Below are 14,853 nucleotides of genomic sequence, written 5' to 3'. Positions count from 1 at the left end.
GAACCACAAGATTCTAAAGGGTCTTCAGGTGCCAAAATAAAAATAAAAAGCAGCATCATGTCTCTAATTGGTCACTGAAGCAGAGGTGTCACTTCAGACCTTAATAATTGGGATTTCACTGATTATCCAGGTGGGGATTAAAATCTCTTCTGTGCACAAGAGACTAGCTTCAGAAAAAAAAGAAAACCCAGTGAAGAAAGTGATGGTGGCTCCTAGGAGTGAAGCTTCAGGGAAGGAGATAACCTGCGAAAGCACCACCCCATCCTGGGCGAGTGACCACAACTACAATGCTGTGAAGCCCGAGAAGCCCGAGAAGCCCACTGCTCTCTCACCCACCCTATTGAGTAAATGTACGTATCACCTGAAGGCTGGCTTCACAGGCCCCTCCCATCGTCTGGATGGCTGCTTGGGGCTGTCTAGGAGTGGAATCATGGGTAAACTGGTAGCTAGCTGCTCATGGCCAGCCAGAAACAAATGCCAATTTGCCTCTGGACCCCAGGTATTCCTGTCTAGCCTGTGGAGCTTCTCTGGGTGTTTCCTAAAGAGCTGTGTAGGTCTCACATTGGAGGCAATTCCTCATTTCAGTTTCAGGTTTTGGTAAGTATTTTCACTGCTCTCAAGATGGGACTACATCAGTACACTTTTCAGATTCCAGGCTCAGTGCCGTGCAGACACCAGTGTCTCCCAGGACGGCTCTGCACAGTCTGCACATTACCTATTTTCTGCACACGTAGACATCATTGCTTGTCTATAGCAAAAACTTTTTTTTTCCCAGGAGCTAGGACATTTGAAAGGACAGGTAGATAATTTGCTTATGTCTGTTTCACACACTACATACCTACATGACAAACAGATTCACAGTTTGAAGGTCATTCATCATTGCTGCTCAGACCCTAATGTGAGCAATTATGTTGACTTTTATACTGAGGTAGTGTCCTCATCAAAGGGAGAATTGTGGGTAGTGGCTTCCAGGTTCCTTTTATAGATGTTTAGATTAGTAGTCTGCCCCAAGATTTCAAATAATTGTAATGGCAATAGTTTGAGTAAATTTTTGGAAACCCTGGATTATTAGATCACAGAATTTGAAGCCATTCTTGGTTCATAGCCCCCTGCTCTACAAGGTACACTGTGCATTGGTTTCAAGTGAATTCTCAGTTGTGTTCTTGATAGTGTTTGTTCCATCTTTGCCCACCCTCAGCCCAAGATAGGGGCTCTTATAGCCCAGGCTAGCTGTAAATTTGTTGTGAAGCTGAGGATGACTTTGAACTTGTGATCTTCCTGCCTCCACCTGTAAAGAGTGTTAGGATATACAGGCACGCACCTGATTTATGTTCTGGGGCGTGAACTTGGGGCATATTAGTGAAGCAGTCTACCAGCTGAGCCACATTCCTAGCCCATAATCTTCCTGTATTTACTTCCTGAGTGCTGGGATTACAGGCATGTGGTGCTGGGGGTCAAACCCAGGACTTCATGCATTACTAGGTAAGTGCTACTGACCAGTCTGTACCCTAACCCATTAGTGCATTTGTAACCTTTAAAAAGTACCACACTCTGAATTTCACATGTATAAACGTGCTACAGTTCTTTAGCCCTTTAGCAAGTTCACTAAGGGAGGGACCTCTTGCAGGTAGGTTCACAAAATGAGAATGCAGCTTTGCTTGGAGTTGTGGGTCCAGAGTTGAGATGAGAATGTTGAGTCTAGGTTGCAGAGTGAAAACCAGTCTCTAGGGCAAGGAGGAGGGAAAGGAATGTGAAAGAGCCAAGAACAGGAGTAAATTGGCGCACCCCGCTGTTTTATGGCAGCCCCTGTGCACTTCAGGCAATCCAGTAGTGAGTTTTTATATTTGCAGAGAACATGTCTGGTCTCAGGTGTTGAGTTACAGCATCTCTACAGCAGCAGCATGGTGAGCCAGTGAGTAGTAGACTTAGAGCCAAGCATCCCTCTCAGACAGGGAAAGGCCCGCCACCTGTAGGGCTCACGTGCTTCTTAAGTGTCTGTCAACCTAACAATAAAGGACAGAAACCTGGGGCCCTGAAGAGTGATAACAACTCGGTTCACCTTTATTGTGAGCCCGGAATGGGAAAGCTGCTCTTGACCTCTAGTTTCAGTTTCAGACCCTGGTAAGTATATTGCCTGTGTGACATCATAGAAGTTTCTGTGTCCTGGAGAGAGAGTATATTGGTGAGGGAGATAGAGAATAGTGGACCTAAGATCAGAGTGCTGTCTTCTGTCTCCCTTCCGCGACATTGGGAGAGATGGAAGGCTTCCCAGGGGTCGACAAGGTGACCCGTTTATTTTTGTTTTGAGACAGAGTTTCTTTATGTAGCCTTGGCTGTCCTGGAACTTAGTCTGTACACCAGGCTGGCCTCGAACTCAAGAGATACACCTGCCTCTCCCGAGTGCTGGGACTAAAGGTGTGTGCCACCACTGCCCGGCTGGTTACCAGTTTCTCTTCTCAGGTTCTTCTCTGTCCTGTCTCGCCTTGTCTTCCACATTGGCACTTTAGTAGAGCTGATAGGCTCCAGGTGCAGGAAGGTGGGACAAGTTAACAACTGATTACTCTTTCCAACAAACCAGCATCTCAAAGTTGACCGGCATTCAAAATACAGCATGCATTAGGGACATGTTTCTGAACCAGTTGCCTGTCCCCTGTGTCCCCCCCCCCCCCCCCCCCGTATTCCACAAATATTATCTTCCAAACATTAAGAAGAAGAGTGGTGTCATCAGTGGGGAGCAATGTCCCTTCTGCCTCTTGCTGTCAAACAGGGCCTGGCCCCTTTGACCCTTCTTGCCCTGCCTGCACAGTGGTAAGGCACCATCACACAGTCTGCAACTGTCTCAAGGACTCTGGCCCTGTCTCCCACTGCCTGTGTGCAGAACACATATGAGGGGATGGGGAGGGACTGGGGGGTGGGGTACAAAGTGAAACCAATGCTGGGAACACATCCTCCAATCTGCTGAATGGATGCTCACCATGTTCACTGACTGAGAAGACTGCATGGCAGAGCCGAGCCCTGCTGCCGCCGCCCTCTAGGTGGATGCAAGCAGGCAGCATGCTGCCCTGCACAGGAAGCCACTCCTCCACATGCAGGTGATTCCATTTCACGCACAGTTGTTCCTTTTTTTTCCCCCCTAGGATATCTGTATGATTATAGAAACAGTTGTCATTTTTAAAATACCTAAAGATCCTGATATTGCTGTTACCCTCCTTTGTTTCCTTCTGTTTCTTATTTTCACTGACACCTCCCATTGTCAGGGGAGGGAAGTGGGCTAAACACTTGCCTAAAATATTCTTGACTTATTAGTTTTGAAACAGAATTTGGCATTTATACTTATGCACAATTAATATTTTGGATTCATTAAATGGCTCATCAAGTGACTTAAAACACTGGGTGTTTGAATAGGTCTTGACATGACAACACTGCATCTGGCTGGGGGGATTAATAGGAAACCCCAGCTGCCTATAAACCCACATCTTGGGGATTGACTGCATTCTACCCATGTGGAAACATTTTTCTTGTTGACGCCTGCATCCTGCACAGGCGACTAGGTAAGGGAGTAGATGGAGCAGGGAGAAGTAGGTTTTTACCAGGTTGTCTCAAGGTGTGGGCTCCAGAAGCACATGTGATAAGATCATGAAGGACTAATTCTCTAGTATATGGAGGGAACTGGAAACCTAAGGGTGGACCTGTGTTTTATCAGCTGTATGAGCCGTTTATTTGTCTCCTCCAGAGTTGTTAGTGGCAATAAAAAGGGGATTAGGGAGGCAGCTTTCACATCTAAAAGCCCCTCCCAAAACAAAATTTGTATCAAGGGGGTTAAACTTGGGCAGCCATTTTATAATATACAGAGAGCAGAAACTTACTAGGTTGTCAGTTAAATTCTTTTGGTATTTTAAATCATTTTACTTTTTATAAATCTTTTAAAAACCTACTATTAAAAATTGGATCATAGCACTAACCTGAACCTGCCAAATGAACCCCTAAGAATACCATGTCTGTCCTGCAACTGTCCCTGTGTGTGTCCTTCGCCTTCCTGTGGATCCCAGGGGTAACACTCCAAGAAAATCCTTTTGATTGCATTGCTGCTATCAAGAGTACAAAGGTCACCTCTGAAGAAGCCTGCCACGACTCATCATTAGTATATTATTAGTCTGTATAGAGTGTTAAAATGATTTTGCTACACACCGACATGCACGTAGTTGCTATGTTAGGGTCCAAAAGTTAGAGAGTGAACGTGAAAGATCAGATTCTTTGCTGCTTTAATGAGGGTTTGGGCAACATTGATTTGCCACAAACCTGGACGAGTTCGGCAAGAACCTAAGGTAATGTTGCACTCTCTTCGCCTGTTCTCAGCTGCGCCTCCAGCTTTGGATCCTTATATGGTGTAGAGGGTCCAAGGAAGGCACATGGACTATTTTTAACATGTTCCTGTCTTACTGGATTCAGTAAACAATAGGTACAAAGATATAATGGTTAAAATGGACTTTATTGAAGTCATCTGTGCCAGTGTTTGGAGAAATCTGAGAAACAGCAGCTCAGTTTCCACATAGCTGGGCAAGGCAACACCTACACGGCCTTCACCAACTGCATTCCAGTGACTTAATATATAACATTACCATGCCAATGTGATTTAAGTTAAAAATTTTCAAGATACTAAGTGAAATGATTAAGATAATTTGCAAGTTTCTTAGACTTGGTCTCTGCACTAAGATGGAAGTTAAATACTGGACATCAGTAAGAAATAAAAATTTGGTTTTCATTCTCCCGAACATAGCAGCTGGATGTGGACCTCTACAGGGTCATTGTAGTCACAGTGGGCAACCAAGGAGCATCTCTGACATAGCCTGTGCTGCTTTTGTCCAGATCTTATATAAAAGTACCTGCTTTTAAAAAGATAATTTGTTTTTGGGATGGTTTCAATACCCCTGGTCACCTCTCCCTCAGTCCTGCCTCGGCCTCTATAAAGGGTGTTAATTTGAAGATACTTCAACATGTTTAGGGAGCAACAGCAGAAACATTTCCACTTGCTACTGCCTTCTTGCCGGGAAGAGGTGCAATGACACAATGGGAAATCCACAGCTAAGGAGCAGAATTCAACTTGGTGCTGCTTATGGTCACTCCACAAAGCAGTTCTCTTAAGGTGCTGGAGGTGAAATGCCTGCATGGGGACAAGCTTAGCTGCCTCCTGCAAGGACAGTCACCAGACAGGGTGTCGGGGGGGGGGGGGTTGGCACTCTGTAGATTTGACACACCTTCCCTGTGTGTGGACCCTACTCCCTGTTAGGCTTCAACATACAGTTCCAGGGTTCTGCCTGGGGAGGACATAAGCCCAGAGTTTGTCCCCCAATTCCTTTCTCCTTACCTCCACTGTGGGTCACTACTGCCATCTGGTGGCCAGCAGTGCTATAGCCTTGCTAATGAACCCATGGTGTGATGAGAGTACAGCTGTTGTGAGCCTGTGCAGAGCATCCACCGGTACTCCATCAAACTTGAAACAACTTAGTTTCCAATACAAAGAACTGGCCTTAGCAGCGGTTCCCCTAGGATAATGGTCAACAACAGCACTGGAAACAAACAACCTTCTTCCTGCTGCTCAGTGTTACTCAGTGCCTTCTTACCCCCACAAGAGGGCAGAGAAGGATGTTAGAATGTCTCGGCTAGCGGGATGGGCATGTGAATGGGAACTCAGCACCAGATATGGCTCTTTGCTGGCCAGCAGAGAAAACACACAGAAGTTGTAACAACCACTTTTTATACAGTATATAGCTAAAAGTGAGTCTGGGGCTGAGGAAGTGACTTGATTAAGGCACTGGTTTTAAACCCAGGAGTTGGGGAAGGGAATGGAACAAGGATTTACAAATTTATTGCTCTACTCAGAAATGAAAGTGAATCTCTGCTGCTGGCATTGTAGCAGTTGCTGCTCTAAATCAGCGTCACTGCTTTTTCTGTCTCTAGGGACTAGAGGAGCATGTCAGTTCCTTGAGCAGTGGCAGAGCATGGCTTTTGCCAGGTTTGGCCCCCTCCGAAAGTGTCAAGGTGCTGATTGGCAGATGACTAGTGACCCCCATCGTTTGTGCGACATATTTGCCAATCTGTATAACATGGCCTTTTACACACTGCTGGAAGTATCACTAAAGGGTCTTAGCTTTTTGACCTTAAATGGGCAAAAACAACTGGACCTGTAAGTCTGCAGTGATGGTTAGTGATGAGTGACATTTAGGTATCCCTGCTCTTAGGTCACCAAGTGTGTCCTGGAAGTATTAGAAATAGCTAGAATGCAGTCAGACCGAGAGAGATTGGATCTGTGGTTTTGAGGTTCACATTTGTAACCAGAAGCAAGAAAATGCTATCAGGTGTTTGCGACTATGGAGAGGCTTTGTTGAGCTGGCGGTGCCTTTTCCGTCCTGCTTTTGTTACCACTTCACTGTTGTGGTCTTAGATGGCTGGCAATCCAATACATGTTTATTATACCTCTGCCCAGTGTCAGTGCCTTATGTAGCACTTGGTCCTTACTGTTCTCAAAGGAATCTGTACTTTTTATATTTTTCTCCAGTAACACAGCAGCCAGACATGCAGGTGAATTGCTGAACCCCCTGGAGCTGAGAGTTAAAAATAAGACATCCACTGCAGAGTCCTTGGACTTTGACCTTGATCTATGGGAAACTTGGCTAAGAATGTGCTCTCTTCTAATAAACCAATTGTCTTACATACTGTATTATAAAAACAGGTTCTTGACCAAAAAAAAAATAGTATATTCCTTTGTTGAGAGTGTGCTCGTAATTTCTGTTTTGTACAGATCTGCCTCTGGATATTTTCTGTCCTCATCTAGAAAAATGCAGTTTTGGTAGATGTGACTTCACTCTGCAGAGCCCCTAAAGTGCTTTAAGGCTGGGGTTTGGTGTCATCCTGAGAACACTTGCAACAAAGGGCTATTGAGGTGAAATTGGAAGGGTTTCAGATGAAATGCAAGACTTGAGTCTTCTAGGTTTTTTAGTACCACTTTGTAATTGACCATATGGCAGTGGTACAGGCTACCAATAATAGGGTGGTAGCCAGGTCTGGCAGGGTTTGGTGGGGCCCCTAGAACCTAGAGTAGTTTGTTGAAATGAGCTTTCCTTGTATATGGGGTCACCACTCTTCCTGAGCTCTCTGGGCTTCCAGGGAACAGAAGGTGGAAGTAATCACCTATGATCTTGAAATCATGCTTCAGGGATAGCTGGAACTGCCTGTAGTGTGGGTTTTGCCAGCACACACTGTTTAGATTGCCTGTCTAAATGAGCCATCTCATAGTTCCTTGCCTGACAAGACGGCAGCCCTGAGCCACATGTTCACAGACGTTTCTTTGCCTTTTTGACCCCTTGTGCCACTGGTCTTCGTGTTGGACAAACACCAGGTTGTCATTTTACCATGCTGACTGGATTGAGGAGAGGGGGTTGGAGGTTTGGCATCTGATGTTCATTGCTTCCTTCTCTCAAAAAAAGGAGTCAGTTCTGATTTCATTTCATATGACCTCTATGCAGACATGCAGGTGAAATGCTAAATACCTTGGGAGCTGAGAGTTGTTAGGAATAGACAGCCACTGGAGTCTTCTGTTTTGGTATCTGACTTGTGGTGTGAAAATAGGTTGACTGATCTTCCCTGTATTGCAGACGTCACTGGTCTGTATTTTTATCAATTGTGTCTCCAGGGGACTCCTGCAGAGGGATGATGAAGTAATGTGTGTTCCCTGTGCTAAAGGAAGGTGTCAGTCTCCAGGGCACTAAGGGGTGACTGTTTGTGGGTGAGAGTTTGATACTCCCCTTGAGATTTTTTTTTAATTCAAGTTTATACAAAAATACCTTGACTTGTTAATAAAAATTATCCTGTAAATCTGCTCTATTTTGATGGGAAGCCTGTACTTTAGTTTTAGAGCTTAGCTAGTTTGATTAATTGGAGCCTTTGATAATTGACTTGTTTAAGTAAAAGGTTTAATGTAATGAGACACCAAAGCCTTTTCTTTGTAAATAATAATCACCACCATGAAATACTGTGGAAAATCTTTCTCAATTTCAAGATTTTAAAACCTTATCTGCAAATGTGTCTGACTAATGCCTAGGTTGCAGTGGCTCTTTCCAGGGTGGCCGTGATACAATGTCGACCTGGTTTGTATGTGTTGCCCGTGTCTTACTCTCTGCATTCTGCCTTCCAGCCATGAAGGACGACAGAAGGATGGAGGACAGAACAGTGGCAGCAGCTGCAGCCCCGAAAAAGACAGTTCCTCCAGGTTCCTTGATGGGCAGACAGACTTCACCTAGAAATCCAGTACCAAAGAAGCTTCCTCCTTATGCTAACATGGCAGGAGCCAAACCAGCCATTAAGAAGCTGCCCTCAGGCTTCAAGGGTACCATCCCCAAGAGGCCATGGCCCTCGGCCACCCCTTCAGGCACTTCTTCCAGGCAGGCAGGACCAACACCTGTGACAGCTGCTTCCAAAAAGTTGCCTGGTGCTGCTGCTGTGATGGGAGTGATGAGGAAGCCAGTGGCTGCCAATGTCTCTGCAGCCTCTCCAGCCCCAGCACAGCCCAATTCACAAATTCGGCAAAACATAAGGCGCTCCTTGAAAGAGATTTTGTGGAAAAGGTGGGCTATTGTACATGTCATACCTTTTGCAGAGAAAGCATTGGTGATAGTATTCTGGATTTCCCCACTAGGCAAGTGCCCCCCGATTTATATAATCCCTCTTTTCATTCTATTCAGAGTCAATGACAGCGATGACTTAATAATGACAGAAAATGAAGTAGGAAAAATTGCCCTCCACATTGAGAAGGAGATGTTTAACTTGTTCCAGGTTACTGATAATCGTTATAAGAGCAAATATCGCAGCATCATGTTCAACCTTAAGGATCCTAAGAATCAGGTCTGTGTGCCCCCAACTAGATGTTGGGACTTTTTGACCCAGAATAGAGCCCTGCCTTCTTTTCTCTTAGCTTCACGGTGACATACCAAATCACATTTGGAGCATCCTTTCCATCTTTGTGGGTCGTCATCTCTGCTAGAACAGATTTTATAACTTCTCACCTTCCATTTTACTAGGTTAGCCTAAATTGCTGCAAAAATCACATGCCCATTGCCCTAAGATTAAAAGTTTTTATCCCAATTTTCAGGGATATCTGGTGGACCTTGTTTGGTTTGGTTTGATTATTTTGGGACAAGGTCTCACTGTAGCTTTGGCTGCCCTGGGTCTTGCTTTGTAGACCACGCTAGCCTCAAACTCTTAAGAGATCCACTTGTTTCTGCCTAAGGTGCTGGGATTAAAGGTTCAAGCAACCTTTTTTGCCTTACCCTCTCTTCCTCAGCCACGTGATACGAGGCACCCTGCAGTTCTCAATGAGGCCTCTCCTTTCTACTGCTGGGATTGTTTATAGTGTTCTCTAGACTCTGAGAACACACAATTCTGAGTTCTAGGACCAGAATCAAGTGTCTTGGCTGCATCGCATGCTCCTCAATCCTATGGTAGAAGTGATACATATTCCTGCCTTTATTTCTAACTTTTTTTGTGGGGCAAACAGCCGCACTGTGTAGCTCTGGCTGGCCTCAAGCTCAGATCCCAGTGCTAGCATTAAAGGCATGTACTATCTGGCCTTCTAACTACTGTTTTTGAGGCAGTCTTGTGCTTCTGCTTCCCAGGTGTGTATCACCTCTACTGGCTTCCAACTTTTTAAACTGGATTTCAAGTTGTGTAGGTGATTTGTGATCCTGAGAAGGCATAGACTCTGCAGATGATCTTGAAGCCGGCTCTCAGTTATACTGTTGCCTATTTCATAGTGGGTGGAGGGTGCGCTTCTGCAGGGTGTGTGGTAAAAGTTGTTGGAGACTCAGGGTCCATCCCTCTGATCTCCACTGTGCTGCTTTGTTTCTTCATACTGACCCAGAGTAAAGATAACACTAAAGACTTAGGGGTGAGGAAATGAAAGGGGCTTTTTTTTCCCCCCCCCAATTAGGGGCTTTTCCATCGAGTTCTTAGAGAAGAAATCTCCTTGGCAAAACTTGTCAGAATGAAACCTGAAGAACTTGTATCTAAAGAACTTTCCATGTGGACAGAGAAGCCTACAAAATCTGTGAGTGCTGAGGAGGGTGACTGCCTGAGGCCCTGGAGGTCTCATTTTTCTAGAATCAATTGAGCTATTTATAGACTGGATGAATATTCTTTCTACCTAGAACCCAAAGCTGAAGCCTTCCTATCTGTCCTTCTCGTTGCAGGTAATGGAGTCCAGGACTAAGTTGCTTACTGAAAGCAAGAAGAACACTGCTAAGCCAGAAACTATTCCTGACATGGAAGATTCTCCACCAGTGTCAGATTCAGAAGTGAGCATTTGGGGTGTCCAGTGTTTACACAGAGACTAAGTCTAACATCTCTTAATTACCTGCTTTCAGGTGTCTTAAGTCACTGAGCAAGTCACTGACCTTTGAATAAGCATATACATATGCCTGGTGTAGTATTTCCCAAGTGCTTCTCTTCATTGGGACTATTTGGGTTCCTTTAGTTTTTTGAGATAATCTCTCTTCATCTGGCCTAAAATATGTCACCTCTGGAATCTGGGGATTATAGACCTGTCTTGGTGGGCTTTTCCTCCATTAATTTTTTTTGTTTTGTTTTTTGAGACAGGGTTTTGGAATTTGTTATGTAGATCTGGGTGGCCTTGAACTCAGAGATCCACCTGCCTCCATTTCCAAGTGCCTTGGCACCACACCTGACTCTCCATTGGTTTGTGCTATTAACTTAGAGATGGATTGAATTTGGGAAGGAAATTATCTACTTGAGCCAAGCATGTTCTCACTTACCTGTAATCCCAGCACTTACTAGATATGTTTTTCTCAACCTGTGGGTTGTGAGTCCTTTAAGGAGGGTAGAACACCCCTTTCATAGGGGTCATTAGATTAGATATCCTGCGTATCAGATATTTACGTTAGAATTCATAACGAGCAAAATTAGAGTTATAAAGTAACACCAAAAATAATTTTATGATTAAGGGTCACCACAACATGAGGAACCTTAATAAAGGATGGCGGCTTAGGAGGGTTGAGAACCTCTGTGCTAGATGGAGGCAGGAGGATCAGTTTTGGGGTCATCCTCTGCTACATTTCGAGACATTGTCTCAAGAAAACAACAAAGGTAAGACCTGCTTGCTTTCAATTGTAGGAACAGCAGGAGTCAGTGAGAGCTGCCCCTGAAAAGAACATGGCTCCTCTTCTGGATGTCTTCAGCAGCATGCTAAAGGACACCACAAGTCAGCATCGGGCTCATCTTTTTGATCTAAACTGTAAAATTTGTACAGGTGAGCATAATCTAGGGCCTGAAACTTTGGCAATGAGACAAGACTGGGCTTTGTCTAGAGTCACTCTTGTAAAGGTAGCAGTGTTCCAGCCCAGTTTAGACAAGGGTGGCTTTCTGGTGCATATGTAGCCTGGTCCCAATATCTTTTGATTAACAGAAGTCATTGCCTTGAATGTGTCTTCCTCGTACCTCATACTCTTCAGGTCAGGTTCCATCACTGGAGGATGAACCAGCTCCTAAAAAGCAAAAGCTTTCAGCGTCTGCTAAGAAAGAAGACTTGAAGCCCAGGCATGACAGTTCCCCATCCGATCCAGTTCCCACCCCTGCTGATGAAGGAATTGCAGAGACACTGCCTGAAAATGCCTCTGAGCCAGACCTGGAGAGTATATCTAGTCTGAACCAGGAGAGAAAATGTTTCCCTGGGCCTCCAGGTGACGGCCAGCCTGACCCCTCCCCACTGGATGGCCTCTCTCCCTGCTCTGCCTCTGGTGGCAATGGGGTGGTCACCACAGTCACTGTGTCTGGCCGAGACCCCAGGACCGCCCTGAGTGGGTCATGCACGGTCACAGCCTCCATGGCAGCCCACCTGGATAACTCTCATACTTCAGAAGCCAAACCGGACATGATAAAGCCTGCTTTGACTCCTGCAGTGGTGCCTAAGTCCATACTGGCAAAGCCGTCCTCCTCTCCTGACCCAAGATACCTGTCAGTACCACCATCACCAAATACGAGGTGTGTGTTTAGGATGGGGCCTGAGCAAACCTCAAACTCTTGCTTTAGACTGACAAGGAAGTCTGGTGATTAGATTTATCAGAAACCGGCTTTCAGTATCCTTAAGATGCTCCATCTCTTGGATGCCTAATTAATATTTTGGTCTCATTCAGATCTTGAGTACAAAGTTTTTAATTAACTTAATGGCCATTGATTTGTTGCCTGAACAACTTATTTTCTTGACCAAATATCTAAGTCATTATGTCTTAAATAGTTGCTTGGTAAAGGAAGCCACTAACCTTGGGCTTCTCTTTTGCTCCCAAGTATGAAGTCATCATGGTTTGAAATATCTGTTGTACAAAAAGAAATTAACACTTTTTATGGTTTGGTTTTACAGCATTTCAGAATCACGATCCCCGCCAGAAGGAGACACAACCCTCTTTTTGTCTCGGCTCAACACGATTTGGAAAGGATTTATTAATATGCAGAGTGTAGCAAAATTTGTCACTAAGGCATATCCTGTCTCTGGGTGTTTGGATTATCTCAGTGAGGTTAGAACCAAGAAATCAATCTCTCCCGCTCCCTTTCCCCTCTCCTCTCTTCCTCTGGGTGTGTGATTGTGTCTTAGAGGAGTCAGGTTCATGCTGTTCCTCTGTTGTATGGCCAGAGACAGAAATGTGTACCAGCAATTGGGCATCCCAGTTCCCCGCTTAGGTGTGCTATTTCCATGTATTTGGCCTGTTTCAGCTTCTTGAACATAATATCCTTGGGAGGACTTTTTTTTCTTTCCACTCGACTTTAGGGGACACTTGTAAAGTGGTGCTGTTTCTGTTGTGTGATCTGGTGTTTTGGGATTAAGTGTGTCAATCTGCAGCTCTGGTGTTGACTGCATGTTCTTCTTGTGTAGGATTTGCCAGACACCATCCACATCGGTGGAAGAATTGCTCCAAAGACAGTTTGGGATTATGTTGGCAAGCTCAAGTCATCCGTGTCTAAGGTACCTGCTCACAGTGTGGTCTCTTCAACAGTGGGCAATTGTGTTTGCTGAAAACTTTTTTAATTTCTCACTTTATTGGGCTAAGGTTTGAAACATCAGCTATAACTTCCTAGATGTTAAGAGTGTTGAGAAACACATCAAGGTGTGAAGCTATACCTGACTAATAGTGGTAGCCGTTTGCTTCTGACTTAGAATGGTGTGGATGTATTCAGATTTTAGTAAATACACAGGCTTTGCTTCCTAAAAATCCCTCAAGTTATCTGCAGGTGATGTGTGAGGTTTCTACTGAAAATGGTCCATAGTTTGTACCACTCACAAGAGGAGTAAACCATATAGACTTTGCTTCCTAAAAATCCCTCAAGTTATCTGCAGGTGATGTGTGAGGTTTCTACTGAAAATGGTCCATAGTTTGTACCACTCACAAGAGGAGTAAACCATATAGACTGGCCTTCTAGTGTGGAGACACCAGACGGCACCTGCTGCTGCTGTGTGCTGTGATCCCCATCATCTCAAAGTCCTGGGAATGGAAGTGGCAGAGCCCAGCAGTCTGACCAGAACCTGTGTCCTTTACACTTGATGTGAATTAGTGCAGGCAGTAGATGTCACAGAACTCCAGGCAGCATGTCTCGGGGTCTGCATCTGAAGCGGGGCCGTTAGGGCAGCCCAGATACAGCTTCCCTGTGCTCTGTTTGTCTTTCAGGAGCTCTGTCTGATTCGCTTCCACCCTGCCACAGAGGAGGAGGAGGTTGCCTACATCTCCCTCTACTCCTATTTTAGCAGCCGTGGCCGGTTTGGGGTTGTAGCGAATAACAACAGGCATGTCAAGGACCTGTACCTGATTCCACTGAGTGCTAAGGACCCTGTGCCGTCCAAACTCTTGCCCTTTGAGGGCCCAGGTAAGCAAGCACCCAGTTTCTGGGAGGTGTAGGCCCAGCCAATCTCACACGGTCCTCTACACTGACACAGTCCTCTCAGGTTGTCACAGGAACATCTGCCACCTGGCCCCGGATCTAGATTAGGACAGCCAATGGAACCAAGCATGGCAGGAGATCTAGGCTCATGGCTCTAAAAGAATCTCAGTTCATGTGAAAATTGACTCTCTCCTTACAAGCAGATTGTTTGCTGTCTCAGGTCAGGGCGTTGTTCAAATGCCAGGACCAAGAACAAGACCCAGAGAGGGAGGACAGGGTTTGCCTGGATCCAGGGGTGCCTTTCACTCCAGAGAGACGGTTGCTATTACTGTTTCTGCTCTGCTCAAGGTGAACTGGCCTTTTCCATTCTAAGGTGCTTCTCCATAGGAACTGATTCCTAAGGGGTCTTGTAACAGTGCCGTGGAGAAGCATCTCAAAATGACTACTTTTCAATCACTGCACACTGTAGTAAGTTCTTTTATCTTTTCAAACTATTTAGATTTGCTCTTTCCTTGGAAGTATTACTTAGCAGATTACATATACAGAAACACAAACTGGACTTCAGATGACATGGAGGGCTCTGGTCCAGTGATATCCTGCTCTGCTAAGCACCTTCAAGGAGTTTTCATGGCTTCAGTTAGGGAATTGGCACTAGTTGTCTAAATTGGTCTCTTTTCCCCAGTGGATTAATCTTACCTAAAATCCAATGGGTTTGACATTGCTAAACATTCTTTAAGATGCTGTCATAGCAGTAGCTGATGAATGCCCCAAACCCTGGACCCCACACCACTTGCACTGCATCTAAACTGGCTGGGATGCTGAAGGACAGCCCTCTGCCAACTACAGCCTGTTCCCAGTTCATGGCTTGAGTTCTTACCTGCACCCGCAGTTTCAAAATACATGCACATTAAGGTATTG

General features: G+C 45.2%; 1 protein-coding gene across 3 annotated transcripts in view; it reads left to right on the top strand.

Moving 5' to 3' along the window:
• Positions 1-14,853, top strand: part of Dido1 (death inducer-obliterator 1) — a 52,637-nt gene that overhangs the window by 27,241 nt on the left and 10,543 nt on the right. For all 3 annotated transcript variants that reach the window (XM_075963330.1, XM_075963329.1, XM_075963331.1), the window contains 10 exons: positions 131-350; positions 8,192-8,621; positions 8,739-8,898; positions 9,983-10,099; positions 10,242-10,346; positions 11,182-11,317; positions 11,520-12,048; positions 12,425-12,578; positions 12,935-13,024; positions 13,725-13,920. In XM_075963330.1, coding sequence (XP_075819445.1) covers positions 131-350; positions 8,192-8,621; positions 8,739-8,898; positions 9,983-10,099; positions 10,242-10,346; positions 11,182-11,317; positions 11,520-12,048; positions 12,425-12,578; positions 12,935-13,024; positions 13,725-13,920 — 2,137 coding nt within the window. The remainder of the gene's footprint in view (positions 1-130; positions 351-8,191; positions 8,622-8,738; positions 8,899-9,982; positions 10,100-10,241; positions 10,347-11,181; positions 11,318-11,519; positions 12,049-12,424; positions 12,579-12,934; positions 13,025-13,724; positions 13,921-14,853) is intronic.

Source organism: Microtus pennsylvanicus, chromosome 2 (genome assembly GCF_037038515.1).
Source record: "Microtus pennsylvanicus isolate mMicPen1 chromosome 2, mMicPen1.hap1, whole genome shotgun sequence".
Taxonomy (NCBI): domain Eukaryota; kingdom Metazoa; phylum Chordata; class Mammalia; order Rodentia; family Cricetidae; genus Microtus; species Microtus pennsylvanicus.
The sequence above is the reverse complement of the archived record's forward strand: the minus strand, read 5'-3'. Positions and strand labels throughout refer to the sequence as shown.